Below are 25,014 nucleotides of genomic sequence, written 5' to 3'. Positions count from 1 at the left end.
GTATGGTGGTGGTTCCATAAGATTATAACGGAGCTGAAGAATCCCTACCACCTATTATAGCTGTCGTAATGTTGAAGCACAATGCATCACTCTGAGCCTGTGTTGATGCTGGTGTAAACTCACTACTCTGCCAGGAGTATACCATACACATACAATTATGTACAGTACATAATACGTGATGATAATAACCCGTTATTGGCTTATGTACTTATACTTTTAATCATTTTACTTATTTATTTGAGTATATTTAGTTGATTTCAGAGAAGGAGGGAGAGATAGAAACATTAAGGATGAGAATCATTGATCGGTTGCCTTTTGCATGTGCCCCACTGGGGATCAAGCCAACAACCTGGGCATGTGCCCTTGACCGGAATCAAACCTGGGACCCTTTAGTCCACAGGCCGACACTCTATCCACTGAGCCAAACTAGCTAGAGCTAATCATTATTTTAACGTATACTCTATTTATTAAAGAAAAGTTTGCTGTAAAACACAACGCTGTTACCTGGCAGCAGCCTCATACCTCTTGTGTTTACCATGTACTTGGTTGTACCATTTTCTCTTGTGCTTGATTTACCCTCTCGTGGTTTGCACAGGAACATGCTGTATAGGCTTGTAGCCTAGGAGCAATGGGCTATCTCATATAGCCTAGGTGTGCAGTAGACTATACCATCTAGGTTTCTATAAGTGCACTCTGATGTTCATTTCACACAATGATGAAATTGCCTAATAATGCATTTCTCAGCCAGTATTCCTGTTAGGTGGCACATGACCGTGCAGGTTTGTTTGATTGCTAAGCCTGTGCTAGGTGAAAAAATATGCCCCAAGGCCCAGGGAACCATACTTCATGATGGTGTGAAAAGGCTCTTCCTTCACCCCTCCCTCAGGGTCTGACAGGCGGCTGATGATATCTGGAAGCAGGTTATAGATTGCATTGCCCTGTAAGAGAGAATCATGTTAAAGATATGAAGTGACCTACATGTTCCCTTGGCAGCAAACCCCAAGCTGCCTCCCTGCCTCTCACCTTGTGGGAAAGCTCATTGAAGAAGTTCTTGGCCAGGGCAGCGATCTGAGGCACAGGGTCAATGAGCAGCACAGCCATCTCGCTAACCTGTCCTTTCACCTTCACCATGTCCTTGAGGATCAGGTGGGTCATCACCAGCCCTGCTGTTTTCCGCACTTGCTGAGCTGGGTCCCGGAGACTAGGAATAAAACCTTGTCATTGGGACCAACACCATGGGCTACACCCCGACACTAATAGAAAAGCCCTCAACAGGAACTAGTACCCCTTCTTACTGATTCTAGAAGAAGTTAGAAAGCTGTCTAGAGCTGAAAGGTGGAATTGAGGAAAGAGGTCAAGCTTTAGCCAAGGCTTTAACAGTTAGTTTGTCAATCCCTTTGAGGTCATACGTAGCCAGGGCCTATACAGGTCAAGTACAAAGCAGATGTTCCAGGGTGATCCTAAAGGCTAGGGAAATACAGCTTCAGTGATTCTCATACTGACTTAACTAGACCCTCCCAGAGCTGGCAGGACTGCTCACACATTGTGAAGGATCTCTTACCGAGCATACAGATGAGGTGTCCAGGGGTCCACCAGGTTGGGGAAGCAGATGGCCAGATCCCCAGTAGCAATCATGATGTTAGACCGGAGAATGGGGAGCGAGGACTTTTCTAGCATGGTGAACAGAAGACGAAGCTGGGAGTCACAGAAAGTGGCACTAGGGGCAAGGAGATGATCATCAGGGAGCTCACGCCATCTCCATCCTCCTTGAGAAGGCGTACCAACACCAGGGTCTACCTGATCATGCAGAACTTGCCAAGGGTAAGCGACGCAGCTGCACAGAGCTCTGGATTGCTATAGAGGCCCGGGTTGTTGCAGACTTTAAGCAGAAGTGGAACAAAGGCAGCCAACATCTGTTCGCCTATTGGAAGAAAAATTCTAGGTTTGGGAGAGGTTATCTCAGTTGGGGAGAAGGTCACTCAGCAATTCTTCTTACCACCTAACAGTTCCATCTCACAGATATTGCGGATTAGTTCTGCCTCTGTGTCATCAGCAGTGGCCCCAACCAGTCCCATCTCCTCCTCCATGGTGGTCTCAGTGCTTGTATTCTAATGGGAAAGAAGCCAGAGATTATGGGTGATCAGAGACAAGTTTTTATTCCAGCCTAACCTTCATTTTGCACAAATATCTGGGAAAAGGTGAATTCTGCAAAACCATTCATAGAATTATCTGTAGAGGAAGGACTCCTGAATTTAAGAGGAAAAGAATTAGGTCCCCTATATATGTTTTTAAATTGCCAAAGCATATTCCTACATCTCTTAACTCATCCTCATAAAGTAACTGATTTCCTGTAAATGGCAAATAGATGGATCACGCAAGACAATGGTTCAAGGTCATAGAGAAGGTCAGACCTTACCCCACTGCTGCAAGGCTGTGTCTTATATGTTTGCAAGACATCACTGCCTCTAGTGGAGAAAATACAAGGTCCCCGTCAGGTGGCAGGCCCAATCACGAAAGCTGATGGGCATGTGAATGTTCTGACAAACACTGCCTCAAGCAGAGCCTCTACTTTATGCTGAGGATCTAAGTGCTCTGTATTTACACAGAACTTTCTCGGGTGATCATGGGCACATTGTTCCATCTTTGTTCTCACTCATCTCGCCGCAAGGAGGCAGTGTTGTCTTCATTTCATTTATTAGTAGGAAGAAACAGAGTTCCCAGAGAAAATGTGAATGACCTGAGGTCATGAAACAAGTCTGGGAAATGCTTGGAACATGAACCCAAATGCCCAGGCGCTCCTTCACCTTCTCCTTCGGCTCTTTAGTTTTATTCTCCCGTTCTTCCCGAAGAACTCGGCGACGACAAAGCTCTCCACTGACGGCCTGTTCCAAATGTACCAGCTGCTGCAGAGCCACATCCCCAGCCAGGGACAGCAGGTTCATCAGCAGGAAAGTGGGGAGCATGGGGGTCTCCTCTGCAGGGGAGGAAAGGCAGGGAGAAAAAGACATAATCAAGCCCTAACCGGTTTGGCTCAGTGGATAGAGCGTCAGCCTGCGGACTCAAGGGTCCCAGGTTCGAGTCCGGTCAAGGGCATGTACCTTGGTTGCGGGCACATCCCCAGTAGGGAGTGTGCAGGAGGCAGCTGATCGATGTTTCTCTCTCATCAATGTTTCTAACTCTCTATCCCTCTCCCTTCCTTCTCTGTATAAAAATCAATAAAATATATATAAAAAAAAGACATAATCAAGTCTCACAGGACGCTGCCTCCTGTTTTCACCGATCTTCTCCTTGCTCAGGTACTACACAAACTAGTGAAGCAAGAGGTGGGGCGAGGGAATAGTGGTGATGACTGGTCCAATTTGAGTGACAAAAAAGCGAGTGTGGGCTGAGGGGTCAGGAGTTGTTGTGGGAAGTGGTGGTGGCAGTGGCTTCTGGCCACTGGGCCCATCGACCCTCCTGCCCACTTACTCGGGTCACCCTGGGGGGTGCTCTTCTCCACGAGCTTCTCCAGGGCCTGCTTCGCACATCTCTGCAATATCTGGGCACAGATCACCTCGGGGCCCTCTGCCAGCTGGTAAATGAGGGTCACAGCCACCTCTTTGAAGGGGATCCAGAGTGGGTCTGGGTGGACAAAGCCTGCACAGGAGAGGAGAGAAGTTGCCGACCACAGACAAAGGACTCAGTTCTGCCCAAGGCCCTTCCTGATAGCTCACCTTTTGTGACCATCTCCTGTAGTCGCTCAAATAACCTATGTTCCTGCGGCAGCCGGAAGGGAGGGTGACGTTTGCCCAGGGAAGGCTGTTGGGAACAGAAAGACAGCATGTGAGTGTGTGGAGGTGGATAAAAGGACTTCCCCTCCCCCCCGACTCCTTAGTTTGGATGTAGCCACCCTACATACCTTTCTCCTGTCAGAGATGTTGGCAATGGCAAGGCACACCTGTTGGGCCAGCCTGTAGTCCTGTGGAAACTTCTCTTCCAGCCCAATGCTCACCAGTGTGTCTAAGTTGCTACCCACAATTTCTGGTTTTCCTCTAGGGGAAGAAACCATAGTTAAAACTAGTCATGGACAGGACTCTGTGTGGGACAAAGCCAGGGGTAGGTAGGTACCTATGCCCCACACAGGGCTTCCAGAGCCTTGCAACACTACAGAGGCTCTGACCCAGGCCGCCCCTTGGAATCCCTCTTTCTCTACCGATGCCACTACTTCTCCAGGCAGGGGGTGCTGGTACTTTCACTAACTTATTTTCCATGTAGGTAAGCAGTTCAAACAGGGCTCAGCGGGGCTTAACTACTATTACTGAAGGATAGGGTGTCTTCTCAGAACCTCCCTTTCCTCTCTCACCCGAATGCCCGTCTGGATTTGAGCCTTACCGTGACATCATTCCAAGAAGCATGACGGACGAACAGCGCTCCAGAGGGGAGCAGGGGACCTTCTCAGTTGCCCGCTCCCAAAGCAGCTGGGTCACTGCAGGTTTCAATTCATCCTTCTGCACAAACTCACAGAGCTGAAGAAAAAAAAAAAGGGCTGAGGCTAAAAGGTAACAATTGCCCTGGTCCTTGGTCCACTTCTCTGCAGAGAATATGGAGAACCTGAGGTGGGGAAAAGCAATACTCAGGAATGGAAATGGAAGGAGGAGGCTCAAAATGTAAAGTAGTTTGGGGAAGTACTTCCTGTTCTGCTACTTTTCTACTCTCATGTCATCAAAACTACGTTCATTAGGATGACATACTGAAGCTGACCTTGTTGAGCTCCATGTGCTCTATAGTTCTGACTACTTTCTAGCTGTTACTACAAACCCAACATGTCTAAAATGGAAGCCTTCCCTGCCTTTTCATTTTGCCAGTGATTGGTACCAATACTCTCTTAGTCCCATATGCTTAAAATTTCAGTTATCTAATTTTTAAAAATTTATTTTTTATTGACTTCAGAGAGGAAAGGAGAGGGAGAGAGATAGAAACATCAATGATGAGAGAGAATCACTGATCGGCTGCCTCCTGCACGCCTCCTACTGGGGATCGAGCCTGCAACCTGGGCATGGGCCCCTGACCGGAATTGAACCTGGGACCCTTCAGTCCGTAGGCTGATGCTCTATCCACTAAGCCAAACCAGCCAGGGCAGTTACCTAATTTTTTATTAATCAGTCACTTAGTCCTACCTATTCTTCAACATTTGTCTTCCAAAGTTCAATTCTATAGCTTTCCCTCACACTCCCAGGGCCTAGCCCTACCTTGTCACTGTACACCAAAACAGCCTCCAGGGACCTTCCTGTCCCTCGTCTCTGCTCCAACCAACTTGATTGCTTGTATGCTACTGTTGGACCAGTCTCCACTTCCTAATGCCACACCATGGCTGCCAATTAGAAGGCTCTCTCCTTTGCCTACTTTAGGGGCTTGGACCAAGAGCTAGAACATGGGCTCTCGGGCCAGTCGCCACCACCAGGTTCTTTTCCTCTTCCAGCAGGGAGACAAACGTGGCTGGCAGTAGTTAGTGCTCCTGCCAGTGGAAGCTGGTGGTCCGCACCACCTCCACCTTTTGTCCCCACAATCCAAATGCTTCAGGGCAGCTCTGTCTAAAATGCTGGGTTCCTGGCTAACAAGATTAAAGTCCTAGACTCTGGAAAGGCATCCAGGGACTTTCACAGTTTTGTTTCAACTCACATACCAGCTTTATCGTCTTTTCCAGATAACAATTTTGAGCCGGAACATAATCTTCCTCATTTTACAACATAGACTGTGCCCTTTCTTGGCTTTCTGTCTGGAAGGCTTCCCTTCTTTCTCTAATTCTCTAAATTCTACTTATCAAGACCCAACTTGAGTCCTACTGCCTTCAGGAGCTTTCCTTGCCCATTCCACCTCACACTGCTCTGTCCCACTCTGCATTCATCAGTGTAACATATAAGTTATGAGTGTGTTTTCTGGAGCTCTTCTGCCTGAGTTAAAATCTCAAACTTTGCCACTAATTAGCTATATATAGCCAAGTTATTTAATTTCTTTGTGTCTCAGATTTCTCATTGTAAAATATAGATAATAGAATTACCACTCAGGATTGCTGTGAGGATAAAACACGTTAATATGAGTAAAGTATTAATAATGCTTAGAATATACAGTGTTATTATATTACTACTAGAGGCCCAGTGCACGAAATCGTGCGTGAGTAGAGTCCCTAGGCTTAGCCTGCAATCAGGGCCATGTCCCCGTCCCTCTGTGACGCTCCCTGCTCCGAGATGATTGCCGCTGCAGCTCCACAAAGCTCTGTGATGCTCACTGCTGCTTGCTGCCCGCCGCAGCTCAACAGTCCCCACTCGTCGCCCCGCCCCCCCCAACCCCGCGGTTCACCATGCTGCAATTGGAGCCTGCGGGACTGGGGTGGTGGGGAGGGACTGAGAAGTGGTCAATGCACCTCATGGCGACTGGTCGAGCGGTCATTCTGGTCGTTCCTTTTATGGTCCCGACCTTTTATTATATAGGATTGCTACTATAACCATTGCCTCAGCTGCATTGTTTGACAAGTGGTTTATGTATTTTGCTACTAACTAGACTGTTGGTTCTTTTTAATTTGGAAACTTGGAAGCAAATAGTTTTATCCTTTGTGTGGCTGAATAAATTGCTGAACACACAGTAATCACTAATACTTGTTGAATGAATAAAGAGGAAGTGAGGAGACTTACAATTTCCTCAAGACATTGAATTGTCCCAACTGAGGCATCCACTAGCAGCAAAGAGAGATTCTGAATCAAAACCTGGGCCTTGGCTCTGTGGGAAGAACAAAGATTAGGGGTCATTGGAAGACTGATCATCGAACCCGTAAACAGGTGATTGGGGCTATTAGTTCCCCGACCCCCCGGGCCAATAGTGCTTAGGATGGGTTTCACTGAAAAGTCAGCCCCACTCTGAGCCCCACTCCGAGCCCACTCTATAGACCTACTGCTTACACATTCAGAACTCCTCTAGAAGGATGCCCCCCAATTCTCAGGAGACTAGAAATATTGAGAAGCTGACCTTAGAAAAGTCAGCAAAGGCAAAAGTACCCCATATACCTGGCAGAGTCCCCTTTGGGGTTGAGGTAAAGTTGGCGGTAGGCATTAAGCACAGCTTCCCGGATACCAGGCTCCTTAGACCAGATGAGAGGCAGCATGCGGCGTACCCCAAACAGGGCCTGAGGTACCCCAAATTGGAATGCCATCACAAAGAATTCAATCACCTCCTGTACCACTGAGAGAACACACGAATGTCACCCATGTGCTTGGCAAAACTGATGAGGAACATGTTAGAGCATGTTCAAGATGAGGAAATTCAACATCCTCCAAAATCAAGACAGAACTTTCTTGATGTAGTAACACACAAGGAGACCTTCCTCATTTTCCCTGAGACTGTTGTCTCCTATAATGCCTTATCATGAAATACTATATGCAGTAAAAAAGGTAAGCTCCATGGGGCTATACAAAGCAAACAAAAAAAGAATTCCTTATATATAGCAAACAACCAAAAAAAAAAAAAATTTTTTTTAAAAATTGATTTTGAGCCACACTGGCCAGGGCAAGAATTCCTTCCTTCCTTTTATTTGTTAATTTTAAATATGTTTTTATTAATTTTAGAGAGAGGGGAAGGGAGTGGGAGGGATAAAAACATAAACGATGAGAGACAATTTTCAATTAGCTGCCTCTTGCACACCCCGCAAAAGGGGATTGAGCCCACAACCCAGGCAATGTGCCCCAACCGGAATGAACTGTAACCTCCTGGTTCATGGGTCAACGCTCAATCACTGAGCCACACAGGCTGGGCAAGGGTTCCTTTCTTTTAAAGGAGCAGCTAGGTATCAATATATGGACAAGACTGATTTTTCCAACCTCAAGACCCATCCTTACAGAAAGGAACTTGGTATACCACACCTGTGGTTGTGTTTTCATACATCATCTTGCTGATGATGCCAATGGCCTCTGTAATCTTCAGAGAGAAGTTATAAGCATCCTGCAGATACTGCACCAGCATCTCTTGCTTCACCAGTTCATCCTTTCCCTTGGATTTCTCAAGCTCTGACACACTGGGATTGTCTTTATAGTCAGTCTGTCCTGGGCCCATGTTCTCTGCAGACGCCGGGGGACTCTTCTCCTGTGTGGAAGCTGATGCACCTAGGAGTTAGAGCATGTTCAAGATGAGGAAATTCAACATCTATAACATCCTGGATATTTCTTTTCACAAAAAAAGGTACAAGTTTAGAACCTATTCTAAAATATTAGTTCATTTCTCAAAAAAAGATTCCTGAAGTTCTCAGTGGTTTGGAAATACCCTTTCACAGCCTGTGACTATCAATCTTGACCCTTGGGTGCCTCCATTACAGAGCAGAAGCATTGCCAACTCCCCTTGGGCCTCCTTTAGCACCAGGTTCTGTTAGGTAGGCCCATGTCTGGCATAAAGTAAATGGTCCATGAACACTAGTTGAAATGTTCTGTTTGTTGACGGAAGAAAGGGAATTACCTTTAAAAATAGTTCCTAAGAGATTCAGAAATCTGGTCTCCTCCGACTCCTCTGGGTCCATATGATTGAAGGGTTCAGACTCCTGGAAGTGGCTTAGGGCTTCTCGAGTGAGAATGATGGCCTGCCTAAAAGAACATCAACTGTCACCAACTTAGCACCCATAAAAGCATCACTGCAGCCTTTTGAAAAAAAAAGTATAATTGACATACAAGAGTGTCACTGTAGACTTAAGGAAGCTACATGATAATCCCATCAAGCACCTAGACCTACTGTCCCAAGGAAAAGGAGCACTTCTCACACTTATGCACCTAAGAAGGGGTGGAGATCAAACACTTATTTCTGAAGTGATAAGGCTTAACTATAGTCTTCAAAACACTCAAATAAGGCCTTTAAATTTTAAAAATCACAAACATCTGTTTAAAAATTTTGCCAAGAGAAAATGTGGAAAAAATTAACTTTCAATACAATGGGATTATATGTAGCCACATTTTATTCATATTTAGCCCTTTCTGAACAGCCTAATTAAGAAGTAAATAACTAACCGTGGCCAAGGTTTAAGAATACCTGATGACATCTCTAAGGTCTGTTTTTGCAAAGCTGCTTCAAAGTTCTTGTGGTCTCTGCTGGAAGCAGCAGATGGATGTTTCCCTCTTGGTCAGGGCACATACTTATATTTATAGGTTTTCTCCTCAAAGAGGGACTTTTGTTATCTTTAATATAATGCTATTTATATTTAGTAATTTTAGTAGTTTCTCTTAAGCATTTGTAAAAGTCCAACAGTAGCCCTAGCCAGTTTGGCTCACTGCATAGAGTGTTAGCCTGCGGACCCAAGGGTCCCGGGTTTGATTCTGGTCAAGGGTACATAGCTCGGTTGCGGGCTCCTCCCTGGCCCAGGTCCTGAAGGGCCTGTGCAGGGGGCAACCAATGGATGCCTTTCTCTCACATTGGTATTTCTTCTGTTTTTCCCTCTCTCTTCCACTCTCTAAAAATCAGTGGAAAAATATCCTCGGTGAGGATTAAAAAAAAAAGTCGAAAAGCATGCTTAATTGTTGTCTATGCCTTTGGTATAAATCTGATGTTCAGACCATTACTACAGTGAAAACACGTAACATCACCTGGTGGCAGCATACTCTAAGTACAGTTCATTTTAAAGAAACATTGTTTCTCGAAGGTTAAACACTAAACCTAAACAGGCCATTAGAGAATATCTCATTCTTCACATACTTGTAACTAGCTTTGGCAAGTAACTGACGGATGCGTCCTTTCACCTCTTCTGTGGTCTCTGTAGTAGCAATTTTTTCAGGAATCTCTTCTTCTTCCTGGGGAGGTGTGAGCAGCTGTTGTAAGGTAGACTTCAACTCTGGCAGCATGGCTTCCCACTCCTCCTCGGGCTCCAGCACCGCAGCTGAGTAAGAAAGTCTCACTTAGACTCTTTCACTGGTGTTTCTGCCGCAGGGAGGACTGTCTGGGGTGGGATTCCTACTCACAAGCAACTGCAGTTTGCCTCTGGGCCCTCATCTCTTGTAATTTCTGGGTTTCCTTCTGCAGCGGTCCAGCAAGGTCAGTATCGCTAAGCTATCAAGGTAAAATGAGCATCAGGGTTACCAAGTCACAGAATTCCATCCCTTGTTTCCTTTAATCCTTCTCTTTTGGATGGCCCAACTCTACTTACCTTGCAGGAAAAGGGATTGTTGGTGAGAAAACTGGCCAGCAGCTGGATAGCGTTTTTACATACTAGCACCGACTTGTCTGCCAGACGGCCCACTGCCAAGGCCACCACTGCCTGGAATCGTGTCAGCGGGAGAGCCTACGTGGGATACAAAAAGAATCAGCTCACATCCCACATCATCCTTTCCGCTCAAGATGTTCTTGAAGTAACTTTAAATGAGCTACCTATTCATTCCTACTTATATCTGTGGGATATAAAATAATTAAGGAGTACTCTTTGTGGTGGTTAAGACACAGTACAGTCCTTAAATGGAGCCAGACATCCTTGCCCTTTGGTAGACAAAGACCTTTATTACTGGTAGTAACCACCTGAATTCTAGACTCTTGTTTGGGACAGATTTTTTTTTTTTTTGGGCACTGATTCCTCTTTTCTCTGGCCTATACACCGAGTGGTACCATGTATCTTTATTAGGTAGAAGGCTGTTCACCTTCTGCTGGACGATTCGGGTGAAGAGTTGCAAAACACGGCTTCGTACAAAGGAATTGACATCATGGCCATGGGCTTGCAGGGTGTCCAAGAACTGGTCTCTGGTGTCTCGGGCTGCTTCCTCCAGCTGATCACCATTCAGAACCTGCAGTATCATCTCTGCCATGGCTGCGAGCACAGCATTGCGCATCATGTAATTCTGAGAGAGAAATGAAGTTGGTATAAGCCTCTGCATCCACTACTTACTTTCCCTTTCCTAATTCTTAAGCCTGTCCAGACACTCAGAAGGGGCAAGGCCCTTTAGTCAAGGTTAAACTTGCTTGTCTTAGCTATAACTTTCCCTGGAAAAAGCTGAATCCCAGAGGAGCTTTGTTTGCTCAGAGAAGAATGTAGAGACAAAATAAACAAGAGCCAAAAACCATTTCCCCCCTAAGGTTCATCCAGGTAATCATGGTGGTAGCCGAATATGAAATTGAATCTATCCACCAATATATATTTGAAAAGCATTAATGACTACCTTTCGCCGAAACCGGTTTGGCTCAGTGGATAGAGCCTCAGCCTGCGGACTGAAAGGTCCCAGGTTTGATTCCGGTCAAGGGCATGTACCTGGGTTGCGGGCACATCCCCAGTAGGGAGTGTGCAGGAGGCAGCTGATCGATGTTTCTCTCTCATCAATGTTTCTAACTATCTCTCTCCCTTCCTCTCTGTAAAAAATCAATAAAATATATTATAAAAAAAAAAAAGACTACCTTTCACCACCTTTGATCTTTACTAATAAATACGCCCTTCCCTCCCACTCCCCTATTTTACTGACAGAAAAGGAAACACAGAGAAATAGAAATCAGTCCTATAGTGCCAGCAAGTCCATTACAGAATCTGGTAGAGAAGAGGGTTTAGGGTTATTTTCTAGGCCAAGAGCCAGAGAAGGGGGTCTTGCACAAGAAGTTAACAATAAATTAGATGGACAAGCTGGCCGTCTTTGTCCTTGATATTATTCACCTAGGAGTGCCCTGCATTAGTTTGGGAAATGGCCAGGTTGGCATTCAGGGACAAAAGAGAATTGAGCCAGGCTGGTATGGTTCATTGGTTGAATGTCGACCTATGAACCAGAAGGTCACGATTTGATGCCTAGTTTTAGGCTCAACCCCCTAGTACAGGAGGCAGACAATCAATGATTCTCTCTCGCCATTGATGTTTTTTCTCTCTCCCTCACCTTCCTCTCTGAAATCAATTAAAAAAAATATATACATACATATATATATATATATATATATATATATATATATATATATATATATATGTTTGTATATTTCTAAAAAGAGAGAATTGAGAGAGATGACATGGGTTGATTGGAGAAAGTTTACTGTATTGAGGAAGAAAGGCAAGCCAGATGGTAGGAAGAAGCTTCATCCTGAGAAAGAAACGGATGGGATTCAGAATCACAGCTGCCACTCTCTCTGAACTTAAGCTGTGGAACTGTCACCTCCCCTACCAGACCTGGAGAACACCAATGTGACACTGAAATAGGCTCTTTATTCAATAAACTTTATCTGCCTCTACAGGAAGGAAGTGCCACAGTGATAAGACCAGACAACTCGACTTCATGTGAAAGCTACCTCCTTGGTGAAAAAACATACATAAATCCCCAGGAAACCTGAGATCCCAGTGTACCACCTACCTCTCCATCCAGGTGATCTAGCAAAATGCACATGCTGGACATCAGGATGGCTGGGATACGTTCTGCTAGTTCTGTCAAGAAGGCTGCAAAGCCCTTTGCCCCTGTAGGGTCCCGACTCAGCTCCTGGGGACACTTCTGTCCAATCTCTCTACGCAGGAAAGAAAACAGCCATAGCAAGATAATTCAATTCCCAGTAAGAGGAGGTAAGACTGGTATCTAATAGCTGAAGGAATCTAGTATTACACAGAGAATATACTGTATTTCTCATCTTTCTTTATGTTTTCCCTGAGAGAAATGAGAATTAGAAACGTAGAAGCGAAGAGTTACCTTACAATCTCTCCCACTATGCTCTTCATTCCATAATCAGTGGCCCATAGACTCACAGCCGCCACCAGTACAGGTGCCAGGTGTTCAAAGTGCTGCAGCATCTGGATGATTTTCACTGTGGCACCTGTGGAAGTACTAAACATGAGGAATTATGGGCAAAATGAAAAGGGTAGGGGCACAGTGAAGGGCTAACTTACTGAGCATATGGTTGTAATGTGTCAAGGCGACACCAAGCAGGCGTGTTATGGCTTCCCGGGTAGAGCGGTTCTTCTGGTGACTAATGGTGGGGTTCTCCAGAAGGCGGTAACAGCAACCGGTAACCAAACTGAGAAAGGAACAAAGTGAGAGGACAAAATCTGGAGTCAATTATTTTGGGGTCTGCCTCATTCATTCTATTTCTACTGCCACCAAAGTCAAGGTCTTCTAGTTTTCTTCATTTATCTACCACCTTCCATACCAAGTTGCTTTGCTGACCTCAGATAGGTACTTGGTCCTTTGAGATTACCAACCTTAAACCAGTTAGGATGCCTGTACAGAACCTGAATACAGGGGTGCGCAAAAGTCCGGTTTACAGTTGTGAGTATGTGAAAGAGTTTATTCGTGTATTATTTACTATAGCACTATTTACCATACAAACAACTATACACCTACTTTGCCCACCCCTGTATATGATAAAAGATAGGACAAAATCACCAGTGACTTCTCATTGTTAAACATAAGTCAATTCAGTCCTCAGCTTAATCAACCTTTCAGCTCCATTTGACATAGTTGGTCTCTCCTTTCTCCAAAAGAAACATGCTTCATATGGCTTCCAGAATGCCAGAGTCTCCTCTCAGTTTCTTTGTCTGATCCCTCCTCATCACCCCACCTTCTTAATGCTGAAGTGTCCCAGGGTATAGTCTTTGGATTTCTGCTCTATTGTGGCTACTTACTGATTAATAATCTCATTCAGTCTTATGGCTATAAAAACATATATTCCCAAATGTGTACCTCTAGGCCACACCTCTCTCCTGTACTCCAGATTTGTACATTCCCCATCTGAATCTGACATTATTTGGATATCTAATAAGCACCTCAAACTTTGTATGTCTAAAACAAAACTTCTAATGGTCTCCCCCAAAACACACCCCCATAGCCTTCCCCATATTTCAGTTACAGACAATCCCATTCTTCCAAATGCTCTGATTTCATCATCCTCCCTCAAACCTCACACACATCTGTCACCTCATCTTGTAAGCTCTACCCTTAAGAAAATAAAGTATGAACTACAACCACTTCTCTTTATCTCCACTAACACTCTCTGGTCTAAATTATCATCATCTCTTGCCCAAGTTACTGCAATAGCCTCCTAACTGGTCTTCCACTTCTTTCCCTCCATAGTCTGTTTCAGCACAACAGCCAAGATGGCCCTGTTAAAGACCAAGAAAAGAACACCTGTTTCCCTGCTCGGAACCCTTGAGGGATCCCACCTCACTCTAAGAAATGCCAATTACCATGAAGACCTACAAGCACCTGCAGTTTGGCTCCCCCATGTCCGCCCTGACCTATAACCCATCCCTCTCTCTGGCCTCATTGCTAGTCCTTGTACACGCTGGACACGCTCCCTCCTCAGGGTCCTTGCCCTCTCATGGCTCTGATGACTTCCTCCGGGTCTTTGCTCAAATGTCACTGAGTCAAAGAGATCTTGCCAGAACGACTGAATTAAAATCACAACCTTCTTCTATTAAATGCCCCCCCCCCCATTTTTCTCCATAGTAATAAACCATAAAATATACTATATATTCTCATTTTAAAAATTGGCTTCTGCTCTATAAAATAAACTGAGGGCAAAAATTTTTGTTTCTGGTGCCTATAATGATACCAACTATGCACCTAGGAGATTCTCAGTAAATAATGTTTCATAAATGAATACATGGGTATTAAAGATGAGAAATTAGAAAAAAAAGATGAGAAATTCACAGCAGTTTCTAACATTCATTATCTATTTCCTAATAACTTAATGTTTTGAGTATATTTCTAGTATATTACAGATACAACTGAGGCATGAAATGAAGTATTTACAAGGTAGGTCCAGCAAAAGAGCCCTGATCCACATAGCTCAGTATCATCTGTAGTCGTTTTAACTGCCTACCTGACAAATTCCTCTTCAATTATTGAGTGGTTCCATAGGTGACGAATGTCCAACTGGAGCAGCTGTGTTAAAAGCTGAAGAATTGGTTGCCTCTCCTCTTCCCAGTCAAAGCCATGGGCTGACTTGGCCCTGGCTTTCTTGCCCTAAAAAAAAATCATGTATACATTTAGAAAAAGAATAAGGAAAAAAGTCAAGATCTGCTAGTCTGAGTGCCTAAGCTAACCAGTATTGAGACAAGATAGAAGGTAATACACAAGACACATAATAAGTTCCAAAATATAGAAAAGCTGATTGTCACAGAAGGGTATGTTGTGATACTTTTGAGCATAAACCCTAAATAAGAACAGAAAGGAGTTTCAGAATCATTGGATTCCCCTCTTTCCTATCAGTTCACCCATCCTTCCTATTAAATGAGCCAGGAACTCCAAGTTACCTTCCCACCAAGGTCCAGGTCCACGAGATTCGTCTGGGTGGTCATAGTCTCAAAGGATTCCAAGAGGCGTACCAGAGCATAGCAGTTCATTTTGAGGGCATTTAGGTGGGCACTTCTATCAGATACACTCAGAGTTGCATCATCGAGGATAGCTGGAAGTTCCTGAGCGTGGCGGGATACCACTGCGAGGGTCAGAATCGGAGTCAGTTTCATTCCCTTTCCTCATAGTATCCCAACCTCCAAACACCCTGCACTCGCAGCCATCAGATTACCAAAGATCTGTGTTTCATTTCTCAGTGGCCACAACACCAGCTAAGTCCTTTGGGACCCTTGACCCTGATACCATGAACATGCCTTGTCCTCCCTACTCACTCCAGTTACCACAATTTCTTCCTGGCAACTGGGAAGAAATATCTCCATGAAAGAGAGATAGTTCAAAAGCAGGAAGAATTTCTTGTTGGTCTGCCCTTACAGTGAACACACATAACTCTGTATTGCCCACCAAGATTACAGACCTAATAGGTCAAAGGTCCCTGGGCTTAGCCAAACCAACTGAATCACCAAAGCCTTGATATCATCATGTGGCTGATAAAATGTAGTAAACAAACAACAAACACCTTCTATCCCATTCTTGCTCCTCCATACACACCTTTTATCAGGAATTCCAGGGCATCTTCCTTGAGGCCAGGATCTATACTTCGAAAGTGACTATGAGGGAAAGAAAGTGCAAGGGTTGAGACAGGAACCTGCAGAGCCCATTCTAACAGATCAGATCTAACTTGAAGAACCTAATGGCTAAAAATACACTGAAATTGCTCAACTGAAAAATATGGTGGCAAGTTGGTGTAAATTCTCATCAGTAGAGATATCGGCACCCAGACAATTTTTTTTAAAAAATATATTTTATTGATTTTTCACAGAGAGGAAGGGAGAGAGATAGAGAGAGTTAGAAACATCGATGAGAGAGAAATATCGATCAGCTGCCTCTTGCACATCCCCCACTGGGGATGTGCCCGCAACCCAGGTACATGCCCTTGACCGGAATCGAACCCGGGACCTCTCAGTCCGCAGGCTGACGCTCTATCCACTGAGCCAAACCGGTTTCGGCCCCAGACAATTTTTTAAAAATATATTTTTATTGATTTCAGAGAGGAAGGGAGAGGAAAAGAGATAGAAACATCAATGATGAGAGAGAATCATTGATCGGTTGCCTCCTCCAAGCCCCACACTGGGGATCAAGCCCGTAACCCAGGCATGTGGCCTTGACCGGAATCGAACCTGAGACCTTTCAGTCCGCAGGCCGATGCTCTATCCACTGAGCCAAACCAGCTAGGATGCACCCAGAACAATTTATCAATGAACATAATTTAGAATTTCAGGACTAACATGCAAAGTTAGTTCAAACAGCCACCAGTTCTTTCTTTTTTTTTTAAACAAACACTATATATATATATATTTTTTTTTTTAATATATTTTATTGATTTTTTACAGAGAGGAAGGGAGAGGGATAGAGAACTAGAAATATCAATGAGAGAGAAACATCAGTCAGCTGCCTTCTGCACACCTCCCACTGGGGATGTGCCCGCAACAAAGGTACATGCCCTTGACCGGAATCGAACCTGGGACCTTTCAGTCTGCAGGATGCTCTACCCACTGAGCCAAACCAGTTAGGGCGCCACCAGTTCTTTTTAAAACACCAGTGGGTACTTTACTTACTGTAGAATGCTGTAGACAGTATCAAAGTGCTCCAGCATGGCCAGGGGCCCCTGAGCTCGGAAGGCAGCCTGAAAAGCTATAAAGATGAAAGAATCTGATCAATACAGAGGGGAGAGGCACTTTTGGTTCATTCTATTCATGGCAGAAAATTGAGTTAATTGCTTTTATTGGCAGAATCACAAAATAGTTCATTTCAATGTAACCTATTATAATATCTTACATTTTGTCCTGTTTTATAAGTAAAGCCTTACTTGAGTTTCATCATATTTCTGAGCTAGACAAAGCAGACAGTATTACGTATTTAATGGGAAAAGAAATGGTCAAAAAGTAGTTATGTGACCTGTCCAGCTTACAGTAGTTAGTAGTGAACTAATTTTAATTTTGAAATTATAAAAACGGCAAAACCAGCCGAAACCGGTTTGGCTCAATGGATCGAGCGTCGGCCTGCGGACTGAAAGGTCCCAGGTTCGATTCCGGTCAAGGGCATGTACCTGGGTTGCGGGCACCTCCCCAGTAGGAGATGTGCAGGAGGCAGCTGATCGATGTTTCTCTCTCATCGATGTTTCTAACTCTCTATCTCTCTCCCTTCCTCTCTCTGAAAAATCAATAAAATATATTTAAAAAAAAAACAAAAAAAACGGCAAAACCAGTACAGAGTTCCTGTACTTCCCCCCCCAGATAATGGTCACATAGTATAGAGATCTATTCTAAAGCAGGACATTAACATTAATTAATTCAAAGCTATTAATTAATCTACAAATCTTATTTAAATTTTGCCAGTTGTAGCTATGCCCCTTTCTGGTTCAGGATCCTATCTAGCACACCACAGTGCATTCAGCTGTTGTCTCCTCTAATCTTTCTTTCATGATCTTGACACTTTTGAAGTGTACTAGCCAGTTATTCTGTAGAATGTCCCTCAGTTTGGGTTTGTCTGATATTGTCTCATGATTAGAGTGAGGTTAGATTAATTTGCATTTTTAATAAATTACCATGGAAGGGAGGTTGGGTCCTTCAGATGCATCTTACAAACAAGTATGTGATGTCAATGTCTTAGTATTGGTGATGTTAACTTTGATTACTTAGTGTTTGTCAGGTGTCTCCACTGTAAAGTTACTATTTTACCCTTTGCAAATAATAAGTATCTTGTGGGGAGATACTTAGAAACTATGCAAATATCCTGTTTCTTATCATATTCACCCACTAATCTAAGCATCTATTAATAGTTCTTGCCTGCCACAATTATTATTGTGGTATTTTCTAAATGGTGACTTTTCTATCTCCATCATTCCTTTTTCACTTACTAATGGGAATGCCACTATGAGGATGAGCTGTGCCTTTCCCCTCATTTATTTATTTATATCAGAGTGGATTCATGGATATTTCTTTTATTCTGTGTCTTAATCCATTCCTATTACTATTTATTTTGTTGCTCAAATCATCCCAAACTTGATTATTGGTAGCTCCTTCAACTTGGCCTGTGTCCTGACATGCCTCCTGCACTTGTACTCTTGTACTTTTTTGTACCACATGATGTTCCAGCTCATCTTATACTTTCACTGACCCTGTTCTGGCATCAACATTCTCAACAGAATTCTGGTTTCTTTTATGAGAGTATGGTATGTAGGCACTAGTTAGGCTTACTGCTATTGGAGTATCATTGCTCTTAGACCCTCAGTAGAGAAAAGCAGGATATATACATATGTATGTACACACACACACTTATATCTATTTTACCTCTGTCTATATTAAACACGTGAGTTCATTTATGTATTAGCTTAGTTAACCTAGTAAACACATAAAGCAGTTTTAGAATTACTAACCCACACCTTATAAAAAATAAATTTACTGCCCCGGCTGGTGTTCTCAGTGGTTAGACACTGGCCCAAACACTGAAGGGTGGCAGGTTCGATTCCCAGTCAAGGGCATGTACCTGGGTTGCAGGCTGGATCCCTGGCCCTGGTTGGGGCAAGTTTGGGAGGCAACCAATCGATGTTCTCCCTCACACTGATCTTTCCCTCTCTCTAAAAATCAATGGAAAAAATACCCTCAGGGAAGGATTAACAAAAACAAGCAAACAAAAAACCCACCAAAACAACACAAGCAAACAAACACACCACCATGCTGGCTATTTTCACTTTAAACTTATGATTTACTAGAGGCCTGGTGCATGAATTCGTGCACAGGTGGGGTCCGTCCATCCAGTTGGCCCACCGGGATCTGGCTGATCAGCCGGGGGGAGGGGCCCCGGGCGGTTGGCGGGCCTGCCCTGCCCCCTGGTTGAAGGGACAATTTGCATATTAGCCTTTTATTATATAGGATTATTTCTTAAGCCTTTTACAAATCCCTAAGGTTACTCACTTTCTTCTAGGCAATGTTTCACTTTCCTCTGCTTATGACATCAAGACCTCCTTTCTTAACTCACCCTCAGTTAAAGGCATCACTTCCCATCTCACGGAGAAAACAGAATTGGGACAGAAGAGAACTTCTAGCTGCCCCAAGCTCTGTATTCACTGCACTACCTGCATCTGTGCTCATAGGCTGCCTTCCTTCTCTTTTGCTACTGCACACTCTAATGAAACCATTTCCCACCTATGTACCAGATCACATACTCTTACCTACTAAAAGATATTGTTCCAATAATTGTTTCCTCTCCCTTCTGCATCATTAGCTTTTCCCTCTCTGATCATTTCCATTCAGCACAGACACATGTAATGCTGCCCATCTTACCAAAAATATCCCCCATTGACTCTACCTCCCCTTTTAGCTACCATCCCATTTCTCTGATATCCCTTAAAGCAAAACAAAAAGTTATCTAAACTTACCACCATCTCTAATCTCTCTCCTCCCACCATTTCTCTGAAACAGCTTTTATCACGGTTGCCAGCAACTGCCAAATCGCTAAATCCAGTAATCTCAATTTGCAGTTGATCTCCTTTCCTTTTTGAAATGTTCTCTTAATGTAGCTCCCACTTAGCGCCTTAATTCACTTTCTGCTTCAATAATTGGTCCTTAGTTTCTTCTACAGGTTCTTTCTCATCTCTCCAGCCTTTAAATATATTTTTATTGATTTCAGAGAGGAAGGGAGAGGGAGATAAAAACATCAATGATGATAGAGAATGATTGGCTGCCTTCTGCACACTTCCTACTAGGGATCAAGCTTGCAACCTGGGTATGTGCCCTCACAGGGAACTGAACTGTGATCTACTGGTTCATAGGTCAATGCTCAATTACTGAGCCATGACGGCCGGGTTCTGCAGCCTTTAAATGTTGGACTTGTCTCTGGTCTTATGACTTCAAATGGTTTTTCTTCTCCATCTACTTTCACTCCAATCTCATGACTTTAAATGCCCTCTACATGCTGAAAATTAAATCTCAAATATCTTTAGCTGGAACCTCTCCCCTGAATTCCAGTCTAAATCTGCTCACATCCTGGCCTCAATAAATGACAACTCCATTCTTCTAGTTGTTCAAGTCAAAAGCCTTGCAATCCCTTCTTTTTTTCTAGCCCTATAAATCCAATCTGATCCAACAATAATCCTATTGGCTCTACTTTCAAAATATACTCAGGCCCTGATCAGGTAGCTCAGTTGGTTAGAGTGTCATCCTGATATGCCAAAGTTTTGGGTTCGATCCCGTTAGGGCACATATAAGAACCAATCAATGAATGCATAAATGAGTGGAACAACAAGTCAGTGTTTCTCTCCCTTTCTCTCTATCTCTAAAATCAATTAAAAAACACACACACAAAATATTCAGAATCTAACCCTTTATGATCCCCTCCACTGCTATCATCCCAGGCAAGCTACCTGTTATTACTGTAATAGCCTATTACTCTCCCTGCTTCTTCCCTTGCCCTTTACAGAGAGTCTCTGTTCAACAGAGTAATCCTTTTAATTTTTGTTTTGTTAATCCTCACCCAAGGATATTTTTCCATTGATTTTTAGAGAGTGGAAGGGAGCAGGAGAGAAACATCGATGTGAGAGAGACACATCAATTGGTTGCCTCCCACAAGCTCACTAACCAGAGCAGGTGCAACAGAGTTAAGTGCCCTTGACTGGAAATGGAATCCTTGACTCTTTAGTCCTCAGGCTGACACACTATGCACTGGCTTTTCTGTCTGCTTGGAATGCCCTGCCTTGAGATCTGCATAGATGACTCCCTCATTTAAAAAAAAAAAATATTTTATTGCTTTATTACAGAGAGGAATGGAGAGGGATAGAGAGTTAGAAAGATTGATGAGAGAGAAACATCGATGAATCAGCTGCCTCCTGCACACCCCCTACTGGGGATGTGTCCGCAACCAAGGTACATGCCCTTGACCGGAATTGAACCTCGGACCCTTTAGTCTGCGGGCCAACGCTCTATCCACTGAGCCAAACCAGTTAGGGCACACTCCCTCACTTTTAAGGTCTCTGCTCAAATGTCACCTATCAGCAGGCTTTCTCCGATCATCCAACAAAAAATGCCAGTCCCTGCCAATGGCACACCTTATCTTTTTTATCTTGCTTTACTTTTCTTGTTGGCACTTACAACCACCCGACATACTCCATATTTGCTGATTACTTGTTGAGAGCCTTGAGAAAACTGTCATCTTGTCTGTTTTGTTTACTATTGTGTTGCCTAGAACAGTGCCTGGCACATAGCATGTCCTTAGTATATACCTGTTGAACAAATCAAATGATCTGATTTTGGATATTTATAAAACTTATATTGAGAATTTTAAACACCAAAAGCAATACAAGTGTTATTTAAAGACTCTTAAAGAGAGTGGCCATCCATTTAAAAACAATAATGCATTATAATAACTGAAGAACAGTTTGCTATAGTGTGCAACATGTGCAATTGGTGATACATATATCTACGCAATAAGGACAGAACAGTCTGTGACACTATTGATTGGCTGCCCATCAGTCAGTCGACCTCCACACTCCACCTTATTCCTTGTTTACCAAATGCGATATGTTCAGGTTTAGGGAGACTAAACCTAGGTAATAATCTTGATTAATTTAGCCAATTTTGGTATCCATTTCTCTTACTAGTAAGTAGTTAGGGAAATAGCACATGATCCAATTATGGCTAAATCTGTTGGGAAGTTTCTGGTAAAAATTTTTAAAGAGAAAGAAAAAGCACAAAATGGAAAATTCCCTTTTCTATTTCTGGTCGTTCGAAGAAGGTGCTGCTGCCCTGACCGGTTTGGCTCAGTGGATAGAGCGTCGGCCTGCGGATTGAGGGGTCCCAGGTTCGATTCTGGTCAAGAGCATGTACCTTGGTTGGGGACACATCCCCAGTAGGAGGTGTGCAGGAGGCAGCTGATCGATGTTTCTCCTCTCATCGATGTTTCTAACTCTCTATCCCTCTCCCTTCCTCTCTGTAAAAAATCAATAAAATATATTAAAAAAAGAAAAAGAAAAAAGAAGAAGGAGCTACCATCTGGCAACTAAGATGGGATGGCTAAGAGGAGATAAGCTGGAGTTTATCAGATTATCAAGACACTGCATTAACTGACCCTCCTGTTGAAGAAGATAGTAAGTGAAGTAGGTTATTATTTTTATCTTTACACATGGGGAAAACTGATGCATGGAGAGACCAAGTAACTTGTCCAAGGTCAGAGTGGTACAGCCAGGATTCAAATTCAGGCAACTTGGCTCCAGAGTCTTAACCTCTACTTTGTGAACCTCTCCAAAGCAATCTAACTGATGCACAACCACTTCCAGTGACACTACGGGTCTTGCTTGATAATACATAAATTGTTCTCGGTCATCTATAGGTTTCCATGGGTAACTGCATTGCACATATATTGTAGTGTTGCAGCTGTACATACATATTATGTTTTTTTCCATTATTGCACACTCTTGGAAACAAGAGTTCTAAACTCTAAAAAAAGTTTTACTTGAAACACGTCAGATAAAGTCCCAGACACTCCGAGAAAGCTATCTTCTCCTGTAACCCTTAAATCTACTTATTTCAGCATATGTAAAGAGGTAAAGACCTGAAATAATCCCCCACCCACCCACCCATATACACTAATGTTTATTGAATAACTGAGATAAGGTGGTCAATGAGTGCATTCTTCCTGTAATGCATCCCATGCAATGCTGAGGAGGAAATATTAGGGAAAATGAAAGAGTTTCCTTGCCCTTATGGAGCTTAGTGGTATAGTGGAACAGACAGACAATTTGATTACACGTGGGATGGTTGTTTTGAAGTGCTAGGCACAGTGCCAGCTATGGAGTCTTACCTTTAAGCTGTGAGGGAAGATTTCTGACGGACAGTACCTCTTGCACAACATACTGATTCACCCCTCCACTTTTCAACAATTCCTCTGGGGTTAAGGGCAGATGGAACTCACACAGTTGGGGAGACATCCTTTTCCCACTGGCTCACAGGGCTGGAAACCAAACAGAAAATATCTAAGGCTTATTTTTTCTTCTAGTTCTCCTCTCCCTCCCAATATAGAGTGATTTTTAGTCTTACATCATGCAGGTAACATCTTAGAGGATATGAGATCAACCCAGGAGTAGAATCTCATTTCACTCATGACTCTGCCACTTGGTCACGTCATGGACCTCATCTGTACAATGGGGTTACTAGTTTCTGGTCACTGTACATAGGTGCTCTGAGTCAAGGGGTATTAAAGTGTGTAAAGAACTGTAAAGCGGCCTATCAATCCCCTGTGTTTGCATTATTATTTGTTTTTATGGACAAAGCTTATTAAGTAGAATGTCTCGCCTGAGACCAGAACAATGGCCTGGCATGTGGGTTTCCTGGCTCTAGAATGGGAGAGCATTAATATTTATTACATGTTTACTGTATGCCAGGTCCTATTAGGCTATATGAATAGATCATATCTGATTTAATTCTTCAGATCCCACTCTCATGGAGTACATAACACAGTCCAATTAACAGATGATGAAAATGAGGCTAAGAAAGCTTAAGCCTGAAGGCAAGAGACTCAGGCAAATTCTGCCGCAGACCTATCAGCCTGTTTCTACCACATCGTACCCCCAGGATATGCCCACTAGACCTCCCTGCCTCTCGCAGGCCGCCTAACACCGCGTCCTATTACCCGTGCCCCCGGTACCCTATTTTCCCAGTCTTTCCATCATCCGCTCTCCATTACCACCACACCTTACCCGAGAACCTCACCGGTCGTTCCTGGGACTCGGGTAGTGGAGCTGAAATGGAGAAAACCGGGCGTGCAAAAATGGAGAAGCCAATCCCCAGCAGGCGGAGGCAAAAACCTGCCTCTGAGCCAGGCGACGCGCGGGCAAAGCCACGAATGTGGAGTTCAAATCCCAACGGCCGCACGGGGACCAATCGCGACGCTCGCTGCAGAGGCCGACCAATCACAGCGCAGGATCCGGAAAGCCGGGCCGCACCGCCTAGAGAGGGGCGGGGCCTCGTTACAGAATCTGGACTCCAGCGCCCTAATCTTGCGGCTGCTGCCTTCCCTGCTTGGTCCTCTGCCCTCAGTCGCTGGGGAGGAGGCCCCGGCAGTGTCCGCCAGGGATGCCGCGTTCCTAGCTGGGCAGTGGTAGAGCCCCTGGAGTAGTGACCCACTCAGTCAAACCCAGGACTGGAGCCAAGTCCAGGCCGGGATTGAGAAGGTGTAGGATCTAGTCCGGGTCCCGCCATTTCCTCTGCTACGTGACGTCCAGCAAGTCACTTCACTCAGGAGCCCGATTTTCTCCCCTGTACAATAGGGGTAGTAAAAAAAAGCGACAGCGCAAAACTGCTGTGAGGCATAGAAAAAGGAAGCTCTGGGTTCCAGGGTCTGGACCATCTCCCTCGCAGCTGGGGGACGGCCAAGAAAACAAAAGAATGAATTTTTTTGAAATCCAGTTTTGGGACACACGACGGAGAGACTCCCTCACCTCTACTACCGCTCCAAGACTTCCGGCTCGCAGAACGGAAGCGCCTAGGCGGGGCAGGGTCTTGAGTGACAGACACCCGGGCCTCTGTGCGCCCGAACCCGGAAGGCGGGGCTTGTGGCTGGGGAAGGCGGGGCTTAGGAGCTTCGCTGCGCCCAGAGCTACCTGGGTAAGACCCAAGATGGGTTGCTTCGACCTAGTGCCCGACTTGATGGGCAGCACGAGCGG

General features: G+C 44.2%; 1 protein-coding gene and 1 non-coding gene across 2 annotated transcripts in view; both read right to left on the bottom strand.

The window, feature by feature from the left end:
• The window catches only part of NCAPD2 (non-SMC condensin I complex subunit D2), a 26,457-nt gene extending 1,962 nt beyond the window's left edge, over window positions 1-24,495 (bottom strand). The window contains exons 1-27 of the mRNA XM_023749824.1: window positions 24,049-24,495; window positions 23,154-23,311; window positions 16,916-16,991; window positions 15,849-15,907; window positions 15,200-15,381; window positions 14,767-14,909; window positions 12,833-12,960; window positions 12,636-12,759; window positions 12,309-12,456; window positions 10,632-10,829; window positions 10,148-10,282; window positions 9,963-10,050; window positions 9,700-9,880; window positions 8,476-8,600; window positions 7,890-8,129; window positions 7,038-7,212; window positions 6,669-6,753; window positions 4,372-4,505; window positions 3,899-4,031; window positions 3,714-3,798; window positions 3,469-3,636; window positions 2,805-2,974; window positions 1,997-2,108; window positions 1,798-1,921; window positions 1,562-1,717; window positions 1,024-1,201; window positions 805-938 (exon numbers count right to left, since the gene is read on the bottom strand). Coding sequence (XP_023605592.1) covers window positions 805-938; window positions 1,024-1,201; window positions 1,562-1,717; window positions 1,798-1,921; window positions 1,997-2,108; window positions 2,805-2,974; window positions 3,469-3,636; window positions 3,714-3,798; window positions 3,899-4,031; window positions 4,372-4,505; window positions 6,669-6,753; window positions 7,038-7,212; window positions 7,890-8,129; window positions 8,476-8,600; window positions 9,700-9,880; window positions 9,963-10,050; window positions 10,148-10,282; window positions 10,632-10,829; window positions 12,309-12,456; window positions 12,636-12,759; window positions 12,833-12,960; window positions 14,767-14,909; window positions 15,200-15,381; window positions 15,849-15,907; window positions 16,916-16,991; window positions 23,154-23,280 — 3,608 coding nt within the window. The 5' untranslated portion in view covers window positions 23,281-23,311; window positions 24,049-24,495. The remainder of the gene's footprint in view (window positions 1-804; window positions 939-1,023; window positions 1,202-1,561; window positions 1,718-1,797; window positions 1,922-1,996; window positions 2,109-2,804; window positions 2,975-3,468; window positions 3,637-3,713; window positions 3,799-3,898; window positions 4,032-4,371; window positions 4,506-6,668; window positions 6,754-7,037; window positions 7,213-7,889; window positions 8,130-8,475; window positions 8,601-9,699; window positions 9,881-9,962; window positions 10,051-10,147; window positions 10,283-10,631; window positions 10,830-12,308; window positions 12,457-12,635; window positions 12,760-12,832; window positions 12,961-14,766; window positions 14,910-15,199; window positions 15,382-15,848; window positions 15,908-16,915; window positions 16,992-23,153; window positions 23,312-24,048) is intronic.
• LOC111825000 lies at window positions 15,458-15,785 on the bottom strand. The gene has a single exon (XR_002828105.1). It is a non-coding gene; the product is annotated as a small nucleolar RNA U85 (small nucleolar RNA).
• Window positions 24,496-25,014: the final 519 nt, after the last annotated feature.

Source organism: Myotis lucifugus, unplaced genomic scaffold (genome assembly GCF_000147115.1).
Source record: "Myotis lucifugus unplaced genomic scaffold, Myoluc2.0 scaffold_10, whole genome shotgun sequence".
In the NCBI taxonomy this organism is placed as follows: domain Eukaryota; kingdom Metazoa; phylum Chordata; class Mammalia; order Chiroptera; family Vespertilionidae; genus Myotis; species Myotis lucifugus.
This window is presented reverse-complemented; position numbering and strand designations above follow the sequence as displayed.